We start from the raw sequence: 21993 nt of genomic DNA, 5'->3' as shown, positions 1-21993 counted from the left end.
ATTACACAAACTAGTTTTGGGACTTGCTGTGAGTCATTTGCCTTGGGAAGTGGAGGCGAGTGGAAAATCCTGCACTGGAAGATAATGATATAAAAAGTAAATATACAACTTCAGATACAGCTTCTAACTTCCTAAACATTTAAGTTTCATCTGTTAATATTACTGACATTTATATAGACTTGCATAACTACTTATTATATGCCCAAAATTACATTAATTCCTCTTTGAAACGGCTGCAGCTCTTTAGATTGGACTCATAGACCTCCTTGGCGTCTACTCAGCAAACTGCTTACTGCAAGGGACCGTTTCCAGAAGTTATGTAATGGTAATTTTGCCTGATCACGACCAGATTACGGAAGTGGATGGGTCTATATGAGTGGGACCAGCAGATGGCGCTCTTCCCCGTTCCTGCAGTATGTCCTGGCTTACATTAGTTCTGTACTTGGAGATGTGACTGTCATACTGTTGTGAATTATAATCATTTAGGAATAATGGTGGACAGAGGGGCATCTATTCTTTAAAATTTTGATTAAGGCCGCCGTGGAAATGTTATAAAATGGTTCTCTGTACGCTTCTGTTTGGACGTTTTTTCCCTGTGATCTCTCTCTATTTATGATTCAGCAAATAGTACAGTTTTGAACTAGTGCTAACAAGATTTCAGTTTTTATTCAGTCTATTTATGTCATGCATTAACACGCCTTAAACCTAATATTGTGTAATAATCAGTTTGAAATATCTTTTTTTTTATCTTTTCATAGAGATTTGCAATGTGTTGATTAACTGATTAATCCTCCAGTTATTCCAAAATTTGCTAACATTAATATATATGGTGTGCATTGTATTCCTTTGATCCGGAAAGCTTCAGCTTCACTCTAATTTTATGAGTACACTAAAGAAGGTCAAGAAACATTTGTTTATCTGGCTGCTTGTTTGTGTTTTTGGTTCCACATTAAATGATTAAAGTTGATGCACTGGCTGTGTCCCAAATTACACCTGCCTTCACTTTACCTTCTAAACCACTGAGTGCCCTTCTGATAAGGATGCAGTGTTGTTTTATTTTTTTATGCCCTATGTAATGTGCTATTGAGTGGTTTGGGCAAAGCAGAAGTTATATTGTCAGAATCACATTTGTTAAAATGTTAGATTTCTTTACTATAGTGACACATGACAAAGAAACTAAGAGGAGAGATGTGAGAACAGAGAGCGGTGGTGTGTGGGTTTCCTCCGGGTGACTGTCTGTGAGGAGTTTGGTGTGTTCTCCCCGTGTCTGTGTGGGTTTCCTCCGGGTGACTGTCTGTGAGGAGTGTGGTGTGTTCTCCCTGTGTCTGTGTGGGTTTCCTCCGGGTGACTGTCTGTGAGGAGTGTGGTGTGTTCTCCCTGTGTCTGCGTGGGTTTCCTCCGGGTGACTGTCTGTGAGGAGGTGTGTTCTCCCTGTGTCTGCGTGGGTTTCCTCCGGGTGCTCCGGTTTCCTCCCACAGTCCAAAAACACACGTTGGGAGGTGGATTGGCGACTCAAAAGTGTCCGTAGGTGTGTGAGTGTGTGAGTGAATGTGTGTGTGTCTGTGCCCCTGTGAAGGACTGGCGCCCCCTCCAGGGTGTGTTCCCGCCTTGTGCCCAATGAAGTCAGCGAGTAACTCACCTGGTCATGTCTCTCTCTGTCGTTTATACTGCCTCATGTTCCTGTAAGACACAAGAACTAAACCTTGGTTCATTTTGATCCAGACGAAGGATGCCTCTGGGTTGGACAGTATTTTGGTCCTAGGGTCGGGAACATGGTCTGAGGCACCTTTTCATGCCTGCTATTTTACTTTGGCACAAATACTCTACTGAAGTGTGAAGAGCTACTGAAGGCCTCAAACATGACTCTGAACAGGCGTTTCTTCTTCTCTGTGTGTAAGTAACATGATGTCTTAATAATGTCCTGTGTCTGTTTTCATGTGAGTGTTTTGCTGCAGTAGACATGGTTTGTTGTGTATATTCTGAGCTCAGATGTGCTCCTCTGAGCACTCTATTTGATGTGGTCTGAGATCCTGGGCATACAGTGTAACATCTACTGACTGAATGCTTTTGCACCTCTTAAGTGGCTGAACGTGTTGTAAATAATATAAACAAGCTTCTTCTTGTGTCCGAGAGCTATTATTTGGGTAGGACCCCCCCCCCCCCCACACACACACACACACACACACACACACACAAAATCCAGTTTATTTATTAATGTCAAGTACAAAGTTTTATGTTCCTAAACCTGTTCTAGTAGATTTTATAATTGAACCGGTGAATGCTGCAAGTCTGTAAATGATGCGTTTGGCTTTCCACTCTGTCTGTGAGTTTCCTCCCTGGTGGCAGTAGCTGTGGTAGGACTGCATGGTTTAGAAAGCACATGTGTAAAGCAGATGTTGCGTAGCCACAACATGACCATATTTCTCTCCGTGTGCATGTCCCTGTCTGTCTCAGTGGAGACTGAGAGTCACCCTCAAGGTCACCGTGTTCACTGACTGTAAATCGAGAGTGTTTTTACGTTTGTGTGATGGAGCGCGGAGTTAAAGTTATCGTTATTAAATCCCATATCACCACTCACTTTTTCTCCATTTTCATACACATACGGTTTGCATGGTTCTAACTGCTTTATTGCAAACTTTCAACTACAGAAGCAAATTTGAGACACTACACACGCCTTGACTGATCAAATACAGTGTGGGGGAAGATTTTTGAGAGAGCCTACAGCTTTAAAGTCGATATCTGAGGGTATTTCTTGGTAGTGTGAACACACACAGACACATGGAAACTGATCTAATCCTCTCATTTCTCCTGGTAGACACCGTCTGTAGAGACTCTGTGGTATTGCAACATACTTGAATTAAATCTACCCTGTAATTTATGGGTTTCCCACCCTTTTGATACACTATAATTTGTTCCTGAAATAACACACAGCACACTGTGGGATAACCCTGCCATCTGCAGTGGAGACTTTAACTGTCCATAATGTCGATCAGTATATATTGTATATGTAAATGTATGTGTATATATCTGTGTCCATTTCTCATGCTGTCGGTCTCTCTGTGTCAGGCCTCTCTCTCGTTTTGTGTCACTCTGCTCTTCCTCACCCCCTCCACCCTCCCTCTCTCTTCTGATTATACGAATGGAGGAGCTGGAGGACGTCACCACTTCTTAAAGCTCTGTCTTGGTGCTCATAAATGCAGTGTGCAGTGTTTATGCTCTAAGCTGCTTAACTGAGGTGGGCTTAGTTGGTTTAACCTCAGTGTCTGTCTCTCGTGCACTCGTACTTTCTGTCTCTGACTCTTACACGTTCTCGGTTCTCTTTCTTGCTCTTTTTCGTGCATGGTTACTCGGTCTCACTGCTTGCTTTTTCTCTCTTTTATGCTCTCATTACCTCACCTCTCCCAATAGATGTTCGTTTTATGTACAAGCTCCACAGCCATGTTCAGTTTGTCATTGTTCAGCTAAGCCCCTTGTGTTTCTAAATGTAGCTCAGAGATCAAATTAGAGATTTGGATGTAACGGCTTTGAGCACCATTTTGACCTTTTACTTTAGAGAAGATGATTAACAAAGTATGTAATTGGACCAAATGTATCCAAATATTTATTATTATTATTATTATTATTATTATTTGGTTGCCTGATAGCCAGATTATGTTTTTAGTTTTTTGTTTGTTTGTTTTTAACGTGGTGGCACTGTGGCGCAGCAGGTGTGAGGAGTGTGGTGTGTTCTCCCTGTGTCTGCGTGGGTTTCCTCCGGGTGACTGTCTGTGAGGAGTGTGGTGTGTTCTCCCTGTGTCTGCGTGGGTTTCCTCCGGGTGACTGTCTGTGAGGAGTGTGGTGTGTTCTCCCTGTGTCTGCGTGGGTTTCCTCCGGGTGCTCCGGTTTCCTCCCACAGTCCAAAAACACTCATTGGTAGGTGAATTGGCGACTCAAAAGTGTCCGTAGGTGTGAGTGAATGTGTGTCTGTGTTGCCCTGTGAAGGACTGGCGCCCCCTCCAGGGTGTATTCCTGCCTTGCGCCCAGTGATTCCAGGTAGGCTCTGGACCCACCGCGACCCTGAACTGGATAAGGGTTACAGATAATGAATGAATGAAAATGAAATGAAATGTTTTTAACGTTGTATTTGAAATTTCTTTGTTTGTTTGTTGTTTATTTATTTTTAGGTTTGTAACGGTACTTGGTTTGTTTGTTTGTTTACATATTTTAAGTTAAGATGGCTCTGTTTCTCCAAACCGAGCAGTAGAGCGATTTCCTTGTGTCGGGGGAAGGGGTGTTTTTGTTTTCTCCTCTTCCCCCTCACGTTATTCAGTTCTCGTTCAGTAAGCTTTATGTGTACACTTAATTTGACCTGGAATCGTCATGGCTGTTTGGTAAACGTTTCTTGTACAGTAGCCTTGAGAGAATACAGACTTCATTGTCTAAGTGTGTGAGAGGCCCCTAAAAAGAGTAATGAAGTGGAAGAGTGTGTCTATTGTGAGAAAGCGCCGTATAGTAGTGTTTACGCTTCTGAGCAGTTCTCTTTCCCTCCACTAAAGGCCACTGCGGTGTCCATCCATCAGAGTTTTCCTGCTTCAATTGACACTGTCAGTTCCCATCAGGTGGCATTGCTTTGGTCTCGGTTGCCATGGCACCGCAGCGTATTTTCACGTAGTCGTTCCGTAATGAGGCCGTCTCCCTCAGCCAACAGACGATCTGGGTCGCACGTGCTGGACGTGAGGATTTCTCAGGACAGATGTTTTGAGGATTTTGCGTTTTCGTTAATCTCTTCATTTTGTACATGTACATATACAAGTGCTATTATAAACAAACCTAGGTTCGGTTTATCACTACATGAGATATGAGCTTAGAAAGTTAGGATTTCTGATATAAAAGTTATAGAAAAGTTCCATTTTTCATTTCTTCAAAGGATATCGCCAAGTGTTTCAATCCTGGTTTTGGGCAAAATGTAAAAAATAAATAAATAAATAAAAGTAAAAACGTTTGCGCTTCTGCGTCATTTATATAATTTTATTTTTTTAAACCAAAACACTTGAACTATTGTGAAATTTCAGTATCATTACAGCTGAAGTAAACCCAAATAACTATTAAATACAATCAATATAATTACTCGTCTCTTCATCACAGTGACAGATGGACGGAATACAAAAGGGGAGGGCAACGGGTGACTGGGGAACTATTGTTCTCTCATTTCTCTCTGTGGAGAGTCATAGGACTTCATCCACAGCGCAGGAACCGACCAAACAAAGTTGTGCTCTGGACAACAGTGATGAGGGAACGACTCCTGACTGCAGTGTGTTTGGACCAGGAGAGAATACTACGGTGCGGTTCTTACTTTGTGGAACATAGGATTGTTTTGATGCATGTTTTATAGATGGAGGATTATCTCAGCTAGGTCACATTGCGTTGTCTTGTGAAACTCGGACTGGGAGCGGATACGAAGGAGAATGTTGGACTTCACTCGAGCGCAGTTTAATGTTTATCATTTTTCCAATACCCTGCTTTATCAGGGGTGTGTTTGTATCTGCCCAGGTGAGCTAAAGGTGACCAGCTCGAGTTATAATAAAAAGTAGGTGTGCGCATTCCTTCCTGCCGTATTCTTGTTCTTTAAACACGAGTGACACACGCAAGGCTGGTCAGTCCACTTGCTTATCAGAGTGCCAGTGGATTATCTAATGTCTAAATGAGCATTAGGACCTCATCCGTCTGAAACACTCGCGGTCAGCAAGTCTCTTCTCTTCAAGGGGATCTGTGGAAGAGCAGCTTTATGTCAAAGAGGGAAAGGAGGGGTTTTTTTTGTCTGTCATCTGGCAGATAACTGTAAGCTTGACCCAACTCTTCTTACGTTGAGTTTTATATTTCTGCAACTTTTTCTTTGGGACTGACATTTAACAGATTTTTTTAGTCTTGATAAAAGTAAGAATATCTTTGCCTGTGTATAAAGATATGAAAGAATCTTGCTTTTTACATATTACTCTGTATCTATTGCTGGTTCATCAATGTAAACCTTGTCAGTACAGTTTTTTTTCCTAAAGAAAGCGTTAAAACAAGAAAGAGTGCTTGCTTAAAACAAATCGAGGACTGAAATTTTTGCCTGTTTTTTGGGGTCCGAGCTCCGTGGTCTCTTTGGGATAGGGTTTTCTTTTCAGTAAGGGATCTTTGGCCACGAGAGTCGTATCACTAGTGACTATAACTCACACCAGAGGATTCCTTTCTCGTCCTGCACTCGCACTGTTACAGACACGGCTAGAATGTCCTTCAGAGTACACTCCGTGTGACTGTGTGCCATAAAGGAGCCAGAAGTGCATCCAGTGGGATCATGTACGTGTTGTGCACTCTCGTACTGCTGTCCATCCACAGTCTGTTTAAAAGACCCAGAGCGCTGGAGGGCCATGAGGCTCAGCCTGAGACACCGAAGGAGGCAGAGAAGCCCAGAGAGCAGGCACCTCGACCCAGCCGCAGGAGGAGGACCAAATCCCCTCGACCTGGAACTTTTGAAGCTGTGAGTGGCGGCTGTGCAGCAAAAAGAGCCGGAGTTCGCACACGAAAGAAATGCGGTAGGACCGTGAAACCGGGGAACGCACCTGACCATAGCACGAGAGTCCAGGTGAGAGACAAGGATGTCATGGTCTAATTTGAATGGTCAGTGTGAGTTTTGTAATGTCTTTAGCGTTAGATTTAATCGTGTCAGATTTACAAAACGGACAGAAATCCAAAAGATTGTGTGGCTTCTACAGAAGAGTGCGTATATTTCAGATCATACAAAAGTCACAGTTATATAAAATCAATTTCCTGAGCAAATTGTAGAACTGTAGTCTTTGATAATATGGGCACTGTAAGTCCACTAGGAGGTTTTAGCTAGAAAAGAGCCAAAGGTGGTGGTCGTCTGATGTATTCACCATAATAAAGCTTAACTCCATTACGTTTGTATGAGTACACAGTAAACAGTAAACAGAAAACACGAGAAGTAACTGAGCAATAGGTAAGACACAAGCTCAGCAGTACGCTGTGGTGGATTTATACTCTTCAGTAATGTTGTCTTTTTTTCTAATTTGAGCATGTGTGCTTTCAGAGAGAAAATCCCAATTTGCTATTCATTTTTTACTATCATGACATTTCAGATCAGGGCTGGACGATACGGCCAAAATCTTCATCACGATGTTTTTCTTAATATTGGCCGATACAATACAGTTCCAGTATCGATGTGAACAGTATAGAAACTTCCAAGAACAAACAAAAACATGACATCACAATCAAACACAAACCTATTGGCTTTGTCAGTAGTAATACGTTTAAATTAGATTTTAAATTGACAACAGCACCCTGTAATGACCATCAGCCAGTGACAATATGTAATGTATATTGAAATATTGAAAATGCATTTAAAATTCAACATTTTATATTGCGATTATATATTGATACTGAATTATTGTACAGCCCTAAATCAGATATTAAACTCTGGTGCCTTTCTGAATTGTCGTAATATTTTAATTATATTGTGTACACTGCGTATTTTGCTGTCTAGGCTTTTTCCAGATGCTGTGAGTAACTCCACTGTTGTGTGACTGTCTAACGATATCTGTCTACTGTATTATTAATTTGACTTGAATGTCTGTAGGTTGTTTATTTATCAGAGACTCGCCCCAGCATTGAAGGGTGTTTTCGTGCGTCAGCATCTTTGCCCTAATCAGACACTCAGGAATTTTAACTGCCAAGAGATTGAGTAATTCAATGACTATAAATCATACAGTGGGTGGACCCTTGTGTACTTATTATGCATTCATCTATTTGAATTTCTCTTTCCCTGTCACCACTTAATTCCTTAAATACCCTTTTTATATATTATTTTTACTTCATTATTGTTGTTTTCTTTATTGTTTTTTCCTCTCTACACTTCCTCCCTCCTCCGCTCTTTGCTCCTTTCACATTGTTCTCACACACATTCGCTTGTTGATGCTTTTGATTCCTTGCCTCGTGCTCCTTCCTCTCTGTTTTTATTTCTGCCTCTCCACCGCTCTCTGTGATGAGCTCTGATGAAGATATACTGTTGTACCGTTAAATTCCTGCTAGGGAAGGTAAATCCTGTAACTGTGTGATGGCAGTGCTAAATGAGAGGATCAGCATTATATAAGCAGCACAGTTTATTTGAACACTACAGCCAGAATGCTGTGCTCTCTCCTTCCTAATCCCACATTAATTCAGACCCATGCTCTGGCTGCTGACCTAGTCCTGCACCACCACCACCACACACACACACACACACACACCTGTGAGTCCATGCCCTCTCATGCCATTCATTCACCGCAGGATGATACAAACTAACATTCAGTATACTTTAATATTCTGTAATTATTATTCCATTTATTCTGAAGAAACAACCGTTTTTCAAATAAATAAATAATGCACTGAAATCAGCAGCGATGGTGGTACTACTAGAAATGTGATGCTACTTATCACTATCAGGCTGATACCAGGAGAAGTAGTAGGCTTAAATGTCACTGGTTCTTGTAATCCAGGTCTGTAACACATCAGTTCTTACAGTGTTAGCTGTGTAGTTCTTCCTGTGGGGTAGTAAAGTGTTTAATCCCGATTGCCTGCTTTTAGATGGTGTGACGTTAAAGTAGTCGCAGTGGTTTTTAAAGAAGAAATAGACCAGATATTTAAAGGTTTAACCTTTTCAGAAAGTGCCATCTCATAAATTCACTCTGCATCTACAGCTTTCCTTGTTAGTTTGTCATCTGCAGCTCTGTCTGGAATTCTGAACAGTTCTGACATCTCTTATTTTCTGCTTTTAGCTCTAAACTATGTTTATTTATGTGTTTTTTTGCCCACAGGAAGACTATCTTGAAATGAAGGCAGTTAAGATAAGATTAAGAGAGTTATTAAAGTTATATAAAATTGGGTGTGTATATTTTGGATTATGACCTTTTTTTTTTCCCTCCTCTAATCGTACCATGACCCGTACTAAACAGGACAGGTGATTATAGTTCGGAGACCTTATCGCAGACCGATGGCCTATTTTTGTTTAGATGGAAGCCACTCCTTTAATAGGCCTATATGTTTCTGTTATCTCTTTAATGGTGCTTGTGTTTATAACCCAGTTACTGAGCAGTGCCTCAGTGGGAGGTGAACAAGAATGAGTGAGTGTCCCAGGAGAAGAATGGAGTCAGTGTATCAAGTCCCTATTGAATATGCCGTTAAAAGACATACACAACCCAAATGAATGAGCAGTCATGCATGTGCTTCACTGTTTGTAGCACTGTGTGTGAGAATATCACAGGGAAAGTTACATCTGTAAAATTATTAAGAGGCACTTTCATATATTAAAAAAAACAATTGTAAAGTTATGTGATGAATTTTTAAACATACCATGTAGAGTGATTTAATGTGAAAGGCACTGGTGGGTGGGCTTCATAACAAATGTGTTGAGGGAGAATGAAATGTAGTTTCTCCAAGATACGATGCTAATATTAGTTCTATTTAAAGCAGAGCTGTAAGTTCCAGGAGTAGCACAACTGACCTGTTGCTGTCACCGCAGCAAAACAGACCCCTGTAGGAGAGGGACTGTGACTCCATTGGTTGAAGCACTGAATGATGGGTAGAGAACACTGGCTGCTCACTGGCTAAATTGGAGCAGCCTGGTGGCCAGTCTTCATTAACTGCACATTGCACCAGTAAGACCATGTGCATCCAATGGTTCAAACATTGTGTCCTGAAGGCGGTGCCGTGTATCAGGACGACAATGCACCAATACACACAGCGAGACTGGTGAAAGAGTGGTTTGATGAACATGAAAGTGAAGTTGAACATCTCCCATGGCCTGCACTGTCACCAGATCTAAATATTATTGAGCCACTTTGGGGTGTTTTGGAGGAGCGAGTCAGGAAACGTTTTCCTCCACCAGCATCACGTAGAGACCTGGCCACTATCCTGCAAGAAGAATGGCTTCAAATCCCTCTGACCACTGTGCAGGACTTGTATATGTCATTCCCAAGACTAATTGACTGCAAAAGGAGGCCCTACACCATACTGGCCATCAGATGAAGGACCCATCCTTATGTTTTCATTGGGCCCAAAGTCCCTGGTGGTGCCCCTGTGTATATGCCTGTGTTGGAACCTGACTGATTGAACCTGCTTACATACCGGTGTGCTTTGAACTTTATTCTTTCTGGCGCCACTGGTGCCAGGGACACTGGGTTGAACCATTTGATCCTTGTACTCTGAGTGTGAGATTTATGTGCATACTTGGCACGATGTCAAGCTTGTTTAGTGTGGATGTTGGACTCAGCAAGACTGTGCCTTGTCTCCACTTCTGTTTCTTGTATTCATGGACACAGTGGCAAAGCATAGTGTGGGACAGGATGTCTTCCTGATATTTGCAATGCTGTTGTCTGTCTGGCTTCTTCATGGAGTCCCCCAGCGGACACTTGACAAATCTGAGGCCATGGTTATCTCCAAGAAAAATGTAGAATGCTCCCTCCAGGTATGGGGTGAAAGGCTATCCCAAGTGAATGAGTTCAGGTTTACTGGGGTCTGGTTCACGATTGAAGGGTAGTGGGAACATGAAATCGATCTTAGCTTAGCTGCAGCCACTGTAGTAATGTGTTTGCTGTTCTGGACCATTGAGGTAAAGGTGGAGCTGAGCCACAATGCAAAGCTGTCAATATATTGGTGGATCTGTGGCCTCACCTACGATGATGACAAAAAGACTGAGGATACAAGAGGCCGAAATGATTGTTCGCCTGCAGGTTGCTATAGTCATTGTGGTTGATGGAGTGAGGAGTGCAGTGATCTGGGAGGAGATCAGAGTAGAATCGCTCCTTCTTCATTTAAGTGAAATGTATTAGTTTACATTCACATTGCAAGCCTCTTTAACTCGATGCTCAGATTGGATTGGACTATCTTTGTGGTTCACATTCATAAACATAAGTGACTGTTATCAGTCGACAATGTGAACAAATCTGTCCCCGTGACCTCATTCATGTGCACATTGATCTATTTATGCAGCTCTCTCCCAAATGGGTCCCTATGTAGTGCAGGATGACGGTCCTTAAATGGCAGCTTTTGCACTGCTCCCTTTCTAAAATTAATTCATTCATTATCTGTAACCCTTATCCAGTTCAGGGTCGCGGTGGGTACAGAGCCTACCTGGAATCATTGGGCGCAAGGCGGGAATACACCCTGGAGGGGGTGCCAGTCCTTCACAGGGCAACACACACACACACACACACACACATTTGCTCACACACCCACACCTATGGACACTTTTGAGTCGCCAATCCACCTACCAACGTGTGTTTTTTGGACTGTGGGATGAAACCGGAGAACACAGGGAGAACACACCACACTCCTCACAGACAGTCACCCGGAGGAAACCCACGCGCACACAGGGAGAACACACCACACTCCTCACAGACAGTCACCCGGAGGAAACCCACACAGACACGGGGAGAACACACCACACTCCTCACAGACAGTCACCCGGAGGAAACCCACACAGACACGAGGAGAACACACCACACTCCTCACAGACAGTCACCCGGAGGAAACCCACGCAGACACGGGGAGAACACACCACACTCCTCACAGACAGTCACCCGGAGGAAACCCACGCAGACACGGGGAGAACACACCACACTCCTCACAGACAGTCACCCGGAGGAAACCCACGCAGACACGGGGAGAACACACCACACTCCTCACAGACAGTCACCCGGAGGAAACCCACGCAGACACGGGGAGAACACAACACACTCCTCACAGACAGTCACCCGGAGGAAACCCACACAGACACGGGGAGAACACACCACACTCCTCACAGACAGTCACCCGGAGGAAACCCACGCAGACACGGGGAGAACACACCACACTCCTCACAGACAGTCACCCGGAGGGGGAATCAAACCCACAACCTCCAGGTCCTTGGAGCTGAATGACTGCGACACTAACCTGCTGCACCACCGTGCCGCCCTTTTGCTAACATTAAGTGCATTGTTTTTGGTGCAGAATCTATAGTTTAATCACCTGCACAGTGCGCTTTGTAGGAAGCGTGAAGCCATTTGAGACACAGCCTGCATGTTGTCTCAACAGCACAAAGCACACATGTGCAGACAAAAACATGCTTCCAATAAGATCTGACCGTTCACACTCGTAGTCTAGGACCACATATGAAAGTGGACTCATCAGTTTTGAAAACTTAGGATTGCACAGCTTTGAAAATGTCAGATCTGTGTCACATTTTAAGGCAGAAAATCAGATTTGAGTCACTTAAAAAAAAATTTAATAGCCTTAATTTATAATCTATTGTAGTACAACAGCAATGGCCTCCTTTCCATTCACAGGCTTACAGTGGGTGCATGTGCATACACGCAGTCATACGTGTAAAGTTACGCGTTAATATTTAACACAACGGGGAGCACTTGGATGCCATGTGACCCTAACACACACACACACACACACACACACACATACATACAAAGTAGTAATGGTTCAGTAGGAGGAGCAAAGACTACGTTTCATTTGTGGATGAAATATTTATCCGTATAGCCGAGGGAAAGTGAGGAAGGGAGGGAGGGTGAGGGAGGATGTTGGGGAGCAGATGAAGAAAAAGGGGGAGGGGGTCGTGATGCTGGCTCCGATTCCACTGTTACTAAGGAACAGCGAACGAGAGCATAGCGTGTATGTCTGGATGGATGTGTGTGTGTGTGTGTGTGTGAGGGAGAGAGAGCATAGGCTGTGTATGAGCAAGAACGGGAAGAAGTGGGGGCAGCTGGTGGCTTTGCGACAGAGAGGGAGGGGAGAGAGGGAGTGTGTGTATATGTGTCAGTACTCCATATAGCCCAGGTTCCATCACAATGGCGGAATGAGTAAGATCTGGAGACTGCAGGGAAAGAGGTAAGCACTAATAGAAATGATTAAAATTGCTAAATATTTCAGGGTATTTAGGGTTTTTTTTTTGTTTAACGTGGCTCTTTGTTTGAATTCATCTGTTCATTTAGCTGATGCTCCACCAGCATTAAATATCTCATTAATGCAAAGCTTTCTCCTGACCTTAGAGAGGCTTTTTTTTTCCATGTGATAAAAGCTTGATCCACTTGAATAAACGAGATGCACAATGTCTAGCACTGTCCTGACGCATATGTCATTGCATAACTCACTGTAACAGTTTGGTGCATGTTGCTGATCAGTGCTTTACACAAGTCAGTGCAGACAGATGTTTGGACTGGAGGAAAACAGGGATTCAACCCCACACTTAAACAGCAGGATGAGTGGATGGAAGGATATGTTATTCTTTTATAACTGAGGGATGGAGGCCTGTGAAGTCTTGCATAGTTACATTGTAAATGCACTATACACTGAATGTGCTGTCCCTACGTGTTCTTTTATATTTGGTGTGTGTGAGACAAAGGCAGAGTGTCTGCAGATGTACAGTTTGCTGCAGACAGCGACAGCCTGCTTGACCACAGGAACAATTTTGGCATGAATGGGTGGAAGACTGTTGGTTGTGGACAGTCGCACACCCCGCCCCCATTTTATATTGCAACATACTGCGCTGGACAATGACTAAATCTTCTCATGGCATAATAATCTACAACTATTAGCACTACAAAGGGTGTATTTAAAGGGTGTATTTGGAATAATGTAATTTCATCTGGAGAATAGCAGCAGGGTCTCATGATATAGTAGTACTCTTTGGTGGAGATTGAGATAAACTGCACTAGAGAGTCTGTAACTGTTGGCTGGTGTGTAACATGAATGTAACGTTTTTAATCCAAAGATTACGAAATAAAACATATTGAATGAGCACATTTTCAGGCAAATTTAGGTATCTACAGATATTTAGATGTTATTATCATGTCTAAAAGAAGGGTACCATGCTTTCTCTAATGTTACTTTATATTCAGGTATGTACCAGTCGAATTTACATTTTATTACGTACTTTTACACGGTTTGTCTATTCATCTGTTGTATGGGTTATATACCATCCCCAAGTACTGATTTAAGAGAACAAGTTTACAGCGTGATGTCTCTGAGCTGTGCCCTGTCGTTAAATTCACTGTTGTCACTCGTCTCACACTGCCTTTATTCCAATTATGACACGTTGTGGCTTATCAATAGACACATACAGATATAAAATATTAAAAACAAATGGCAATTTTGTTGTTGCGTTCTGTTCAACCTGCATGTAAAAACGTTCAGTTCAGCAAACCCTTCCTCTGTTTAGTCCCGTTCACTCTGGTCTCTGGTCTATTGCGTGTCTACTGAAAAGTAGTTAAGCTAATAACTTCGCTACTTGTAGGTAGAACCACCCCAACTGCTAGTTCAAGTACAACTGCTAACAGGGAAGCACCGCAAATGTATTTATTTATTTGGGCCCTAAAATGGTTAACAATGACATCTTTCAGTCTTTGGCCAAATGAGAGACAAAATAAATCTACAACAAAATGTATCTAATAATTAAATAACGCTTTTTATAACGAGAATTGGGCTTTGGTTACCTATTTCACTTCACATGCATGTTCATTTGAGAAGCAGCAGATAAACAGTGAGACAGCTGTGTTGTACTGCATTACAGAGCCATACCTCGGAAGCAGAAAGGAATGTATATTTCTGTAATCTCAAGTTTTTAACGTGTGTAAACTAAACCCAGTAGCTAACTTTAAAGCATAAACCTGACCAAGGATGACTAATCATTTATTTCAGAGTAGTGCAGCAGGTAGGTGTCGCAGTCACACAGCTCCAGGGACCTGGAGGTTGTGGGTTCGATTCCCGCTCCGGGTGACTGTCTGTGAGGAGTGTGGTGTGTTCTCCCTGTGTCTGCGTGGGTTTCCTCTGGGTGACTGTCTGTGAGGAGTGTGGTGTGTTCTCCCTGTGTCTGCGTGGGTTTCCTCTGGGTGACTGTCTGTGAGGAGTGTGGTGTGTTCTCCCTGTGTCTGCGTGGGTTTCCTCTGGGTGACTGTCTGTGAGCAGTGTGGTGTGTTCTCCCTGTGTCTGCGTGGGTTTCCTCTGGGTGACTGTCTGTGAGGAGTGTGGTGTGTTCTCCCTGTGTCTGTGTGGGTTTCCTCTGGGTGACTGTCTGTGAGGAGTGTGGTGTGTTCTCCCTGTGTCTGTGTGGGTTTCCTCCGGGTGACTGTCTGTGAGGAGTGTGGTGTGTTCTCCCTGTGTCTGTGTGGGTTTCCTCCGGGTGACTGTCTGTGAGGAGTGTGGTGTGTTCTCCCTGTGTCTGCGTGGGTTTCCTCCGGGTGACTGTCTGTGAGGAGTGTGGTGTGTTCTCTCTGTGTCTGCGTGGGTTTCTTCTGGGTGCTCCAGATTCCTCCCACAGTCCAAAAACACACTTCTCTACACTTTTCATTGCCTTTGTGAACATCTCTGTGTCAGTGTGTCTATGTGGGTATGAGTAATAACTCTTTACTCAGCAACATGATTTCAAAGAATATTTTCATATCGATAGTCATAGAAACCCTGCAGTAAATCTTTTTGACTTAAGGTTAACACCTAAATGCTTGAGTATAAGGAGGGTGCTCTCTGTGTGGGGCTGATGAATAATTGATGCACTAGTGAGGTGTAATGATGAAATGCTTTGTCAACTCTAGCTTTCTGGTCACTTATAAAAGCCTTTGTTAACTACTACCATTGAAGCTATTATTTTCCTTCATTTCTCTGACCAATGATGCACACACATGCCACAACTGGGCTATTATTCACACATGTAGCTTTATATATTCTCACATGTAGTACACATACTTGCGCATACTCTCAGTTACATGCATGCAGTTCATGCCTTCGAAATATGTACTTGTATTAATGTTAAATTATGCAGATGAACAATGAAATGGTGTGGAAAACACAAAGTGCTGTTTAATTTTGTAGCAGCTTGTTGTCGCAGAACAAGGCTGAAGCTTATGAGACACTGGAAAGAGAGCTATAACAGAAGTGGGCTAATGAGATTCACACCCTGCATGTGCTGCAGATGTTAAGACAGAGAATATCTTGGTGTGATATTGAGGGGCTGTGGTGAACGAACAGAGACAGATATCTGAAGCTTGAATTATTCTCCACTTATTCTTTTCTAGAAACCTTAAGAAGCCTCCACGCTTTCTGAGACATAACGAAGGCATATTTGCTTGATCCCTTTTAGAAACATCTTGAATATTAAGCTGTTTTTACAAACTAAACCAAGAGGCGGCATGTGATGTAAGTGACAAGTTGCTCCGTGGCGTCTGATAAATGGATATAGCTGTACACACTGCGGTCTGTTGTCCTCAGCTTCCCAAGGGACAACCAAACCCAGAGCTGAAACTGATAGTGTTTTACTCTCAGGTGAGTAAGCTGACACTGTGGAGAGAGACTGGACCAGGAGAGAGTGAGATTTCGTGCACGAATGTTTGCCTTGAATATTTTGGAGAGACTTATTAATTAAATGTTTGGGGTAAACCTGATCATGTCGTTTCAAGGCCATGACCGTACTGTGGCCCTCTAGTGTTCATCAGCCAATATCACAGTGGTTTAAAGTGTTGAGACATGCTGTGTGTAAAAACCTGAATATGAAAAATTCCACTGTAGGCTTCTTCAAACTTTCCAATGTAAAAGGTGGACTACAGCTGATCGAATGGTATCATGTGTTGATCTTCTACATTTAAAAAAAGAGGTTAGGAGGCAGAGAGAGGTCAAGTGTGCTATGGTTCTCTAGAGGCTTTAGAAGTGGTTTCCTCATCATAAAGTAGAATGGTCTTGAGTAGAACAGGCCATTTTAAACAACATGGCGTAACATACATCACACTGTGTTTTAAAATAAACAGAATGTTGGTTATAGCTTATGTTTCTAGAAGGAAACCCTTATATTTTACAGAATAAAACTCTTCCCTGTTTACAGTTTGCTAATGTAGCCATGCGTTTGTCCATTTGAGTCATGTTAGCGTATACCGTTTGTTATATTGAGCAACAAAGCATTGTTGTCCACGTAGTGCTGTTGTACTTTTAATACATCATACAGCACATTTTGAAGATCCCATGTGGAAAGCCCATTGGTGTAATTGAGGGTTTGCCTCTGGATTTGGCCTGGAACGTCTGGTCCCTGCATCAGAAGACGCGAGGGAGGTAGCAGAAGGCCATCTGCTGACGGGCTTAAAGGATTATGGGTAATCACAACGGGAGTGGGGAAGAGATGGAGCACTCTTACCTGTCAACAAATAGCTCTGCTCTCTTCCTTCAGTTTTCCCTCCTACTTCTGTCTGCCGCGATAGGAAGCTTAAAACGGTTAATGCTAATGTTAGCTGCTAACTAGTTTAGCATCGGGGAATGATGCTGGGCTGGATGGGGTCACTGTTTCAAAAGCGCTGGATGGAGAGGGAACCATACCAGAGCCGTTATGTCTACAGCAATGACCAGAAGAAAAAAGGACATGGGGTTTGTTTGTGTGTTTGGGTATTCCTATTCTTAGAGAGTTAAGGGTTAGTCTGTGGTCTGAACTATGTAGTGTGTGTGTATCATACTGCTCTGCAGCTCCTCAGCTAAACAGTACAGGTGTTTGATGTGATGTTTGCAGGTTCTGCTATGGTTGTATGCCCAGTAGTGCTGTACTGGAGTAACCGGAGTAAGATCTTGGATCATGACCAAGATGATGAAGCTCCATGGCTGCTTTTTGGCAGTGCTGTGAAATATTAACTCAGGATCACAATATTTTAAAAACATATGAATATCAAATGAAACCGAATATTACACAATATTGTAAAAAACATCTTTCTCTATTTACACGGTATGTGACGTGTGAGTGGCTTCTGCCCCCTCAGTATTAAGTGCACTCATAACTGCTGTACCCTCTGTCTGTGTTTATGGACTTTAAACTTTGCGTGCAAAAGTTGTGGTCATGATAATCTGATTAGTCAGAGCCATGGTTGTGGTCAGTGTCCTGGAATGCGAGTACACCATGGCTAAAAGGCAGACATAGGCTCCTGCGAAACAGTGGTTAATGCATTGTTTGAATGCGCTCTGAGTCGCCGTGCCTGACCTTGGCTGTCAAATATTTAGTGCTATGTCTAAATTGGTATAAATGTATCACCTGTAATATCAGTTTTTAAAATTATTAAATTTAACCCCAAAATCATCTAACTGTGGACTATGTCACCACCCAACATATGAGCAGCAGTTGTCTTATGGTGGTTTTAAATATAAAAAATATGAAAGTGAAACATTATTTAAAAGGATTATACTTTGAAGCTTTACTGTTGTTGTAACTGTTTATTCTTTCTGGGTTTTGTCTGTGTGTAGCCGGTCCAGCGGTGTGGTCTTTTCGGCCCGGCGGTCATGTTCAGCACACGGAAGACCTGGGACCTCGGCCACACCCCCTGCCTGCAGGAACTTTGGAACAAAGACCTCTCATTGGATGGTGAGCACGGTCACATGGCTTTTCTTAAACCAGTGTGGCAACATTTTTCAGATGGCTGCGAGGTGTGTGTGTGTGTGTGTGTGAATGTGTGTGTGTGAGAGAGAGAGAATGAGAGTAGGGGAAAGCTAGGGGGGTGACTGACACAGTTGAGGAGAGTGAGCACTGAAGAAGAGAGAAGGATGAGGAATAAGGGAATGGGAAAGAAGAAGAACAAGTTTGCAGACTGAATGGAGGGTAAAAGGAATGTGCACTGGCTCCAGGTACAGACTGGTAAAGCTGCTTGGGGACGCCAGGTTTTAAAAGGGCTGTTTGGACAATGGGTTTTTGTTTGTGTGTGTATGTGGCTTTGGGAGAAAAATGGTCTCCTTTTATATTCTGGCAAATTAAATAATTAAATCATAAATCTAGTCAGTTTCATATCCACATTCTCATCGTATTGTTTGTTTTTTGGGTTTTTTTCTCAATACTTTTACAGTGTAGTGTATTTTCCATATGTTTTGCCAATGCACCATGAACCTAATGTATGACATTTGTCGCAGTGTATACAACTGATTATTAAAATCAGTTTACGAGACTTGAACATTTGCCAAATCATATATCTATATCACATTGGGCAGAGAAATTACATAATAAACGTCAGGTTTTGGGCCTCATTTCCCATACTGGGGCATCCCTTTGACCATATCTCTAGGTTCAGTCAGAACAGTCATGTTCATTTCCTTACTGAGATATTCAACATGCTAAAAATAGATTAAAGATCATTCTTACCGTGAAGTGAAAACTTGACACAGTGGGAAGCAGACTGTGACACTGATGAGAGGACAGTTTTGCACAATCTGACAGACGCACTCAGGAAGAATTACCTGCGGTGTCTTTGGAAAACACATAAACACACTGTTTCATGGGGTAATTTCTCACTGAATGTTAGACACCCTCTGAAGCCTTTCTGTCCTTTTCAAGCATTGTGTGTGTCACAGTTATGGGCACCTCTTATTAATGAATTCACCTACTTTATGGTGCACCCATTGTGCTCACAGAAATGGAACTATGTAGGCACAGCTTGTATAATCACCACAGGAAAACATGAAATTAAACGAGATTCTGTGGATCAGCTGCCATTAAAGCCTTTTGCTCAACACCAAGCATTGACTAGATGGGTTTAACTTTTCACTGCATGGGGATTGTGGAAAACTTCAAGTTGGAGTGGCCTTTATGATCTAAATCTGAGCATGACAGGAACTGAATGTAATGAATGTTGAATAGCACAAATGTGAAATACATTTGTTTAAGAAATCGTAACCGAAAACGTTTGAGTGTATTTTTTCCCCAACTCTTAGCATCTGAACTGCAGCTGAACGACTGAGCGTCAGTCGTCTTTTATAAAATGGACACAATGGCAGCAAACCTAGTCGCAAAACCAAACGCAACTTCACCAGTTTGGGAACGTTCTCAGCTTTCGACCAAATGAAAAGGGAGAACCAGGCAATGAAGATGAGGCGATGTGCAAAATCTGTGGCAGAAAAGTCAGTGTGAAATGAGGGAAATGTGAATTTGAGTCTCGTCTAACTCCCTGTCATCTAGCTATCGAAGCACAGCTACCTCCTCCAGCACCGAGTCATGGAGCAGCCTCAAAAGGAACAGTTCAGGCCCGTTCCAGGTGACATGAGTGTAATTTAGGGGGGTAATGTCGCATATTGAAGTTGTGAGCTCCATTAAAACACAGCACAGGGAATTATATCACCACAACAGCCCTAATTACTAGTGCCAAATTTTTACCCCGTGTATTTAGCTAAGATTCTCTTTCAAATGAAAGTGGTAATTTCGCACCTTGGGTAGCCCTTAGACCAGCAGTATCCATGTCACGCAGCTGATGTGGGTTGTTTACCAGCAAAATAAATAACCTACAACGTTTTCTGTGCATTTATTGATATAGTGCACAGTGTAATGTTTTGTCTTTGTTTTCTTGTTATCTGCACCGTGGATTAAGAAACCTAGAATTAGTAATCACTCTCAAACACACACGTACTTAATATGTCACCCGCATAAGGCTGTTATCTTTGAGCTTATCGTGCTGTGTTGGTTTCCATGGAGCCTGAAGGACCTTGAGTTTGTTATTGTGGGAACAGAGAGAAAAGGATTGAGAGGAAGTGAAACAGACACCCACTGGATGAAAAAGAGGACACTCGGGTAGCTTCTGAAGCTGCAAGGCCTTCTTTTAACGAAAGTGACATTTAAATAGTAAATCGTTCAGTGTTATCTGAGATGAGATTTTGATATGACTACAGAGGTATGTAGAAGAAAAGAGCTTTTTACGTTTATCTCACCATCGTGTTTGTGTTTATCTCTGCAGCAAGTTCAGTGGATTTCCTGATGAGTGATGGTGAGGAGGAGAACTCCTTCTTGACGTTGCCTAATACAGTCCTCCAGCGCAACTGTTTGACCTCTGACCTTTCTGATCCTCCGCTCTCTGACCAGCAACAGCTGCTCATACAGGTAGCTCTTTTATGTACGAATATTCCAACGTGGGAAATTTGGTCTTACGCTGATATTCAATCACATGGCAAGATAAAGTGTAGACATAGGGACTACATCTAACTGCATAACATTATAGAAAAAGCATAATATTTATCTTTGTAGATACTATTGCAGTAAAATCAATAATACATTTTAATATACAGCATTTCCAACAAGTTCTGCTCAGCTATAAACTTTGTTCTATAGCTGTTCATCTATAGACGCAGCCAATCCCACTTCTGACAGGAAATAAGGGGAGGCGTGGCCTGGTGGTTAGGGAACCGGGGTTCGATCCCCAGAGCTGGCATGTCCTGACTAAAGAGCCCTTGAGCAAAGCACCTACCCCACAACTGCTCCCCGGGTGCTCTGGCTAGGGCTGTCCACAGCTCTGGGCATGTGTGCTCACTGCCCCCTAGTGTTCGCTAGTGTTTCACTGCATGGGTTGGGTTAAATGTGGAGAACAAATGCCTGTTTGTGCAAGCACAGTGGCCAATAAAGTGATTCTGATTCTCCTGTAGCCTAAGAGCTTAATATTTTCTGCACTTTTATTTCTGTTTTAAGAATAATGCATTCTATATAACTATTGTAAATTTTACTTACTATTATTATTATTATTATTATTATCATGTTTTTAAATATCTTTCTCTACTGTTTTCTACTGATTCCTATTTTTTTTTTAACACTGAAATTAGGCAGCAATGGCCTAATGGTTAGAGGAGCGTTTAGGATTTTTGGGGCTGGTTTGATCACCACAGTCTGCAGGGAAATTGGGGGAGTTTACTGCACTAGTGTGTGTTTACATGTGTTCACTGCTAAGGATGGGTTAAATGTAGAAGAGACATTTTTGTTCTATGTTTTACCGTGACCAGTAAAACACACTTTCCTCTAGGATTTAATCTCTTTGTTGTAATTGAAGCTACAGTGTGTGCCTTGGGCCTCATACTGTTTAAAGCTTCTTTTAAATGCTTTGTGAACACATGGTGTGTTTATTTAGTTTGTTTATTAGGTGGTTGTTTAAGTGTGCTGTTATGCGGGACTACTTCAGTATTAGTTTGTTTCTAATCAAAGCTCACATACTTAGCCTAATTTCAGAGTTG

General features: G+C 42.5%; 1 protein-coding gene across 4 annotated transcripts in view; it reads left to right on the top strand.

Moving 5' to 3' along the window:
- Positions 1-21993, top strand: part of kifc3 (kinesin family member C3) — a 44162-nt gene that overhangs the window by 2641 nt on the left and 19528 nt on the right. For 2 of the 4 annotated variants that reach the window (XM_066685532.1, XM_066685530.1), the window contains exons 3-4: positions 18265-18382; positions 20733-20875. In XM_066685532.1, the coding sequence (XP_066541629.1) occupies positions 18301-18382; positions 20733-20875 (225 nt within the window). In that variant the 5' untranslated portion in view covers positions 18265-18300. Of the gene's footprint in view, positions 1-12799; positions 12892-18264; positions 18383-18513; positions 18643-20732; positions 20876-21993 lie in introns of those variants that run through there. The other 2 variants (XM_066685531.1, XM_066685533.1) reach the window with 2 other exon arrangements.

The sequence above is a fragment of the Hoplias malabaricus genome, chromosome 11, assembly GCF_029633855.1.
Source record: "Hoplias malabaricus isolate fHopMal1 chromosome 11, fHopMal1.hap1, whole genome shotgun sequence".
Classification (NCBI taxonomy): Eukaryota; Metazoa; Chordata; class Actinopteri; order Characiformes; family Erythrinidae; genus Hoplias; species Hoplias malabaricus.
Note: the sequence above shows the minus strand (reverse complement) of the source record. Positions and strands in the feature narration are given on the sequence as shown.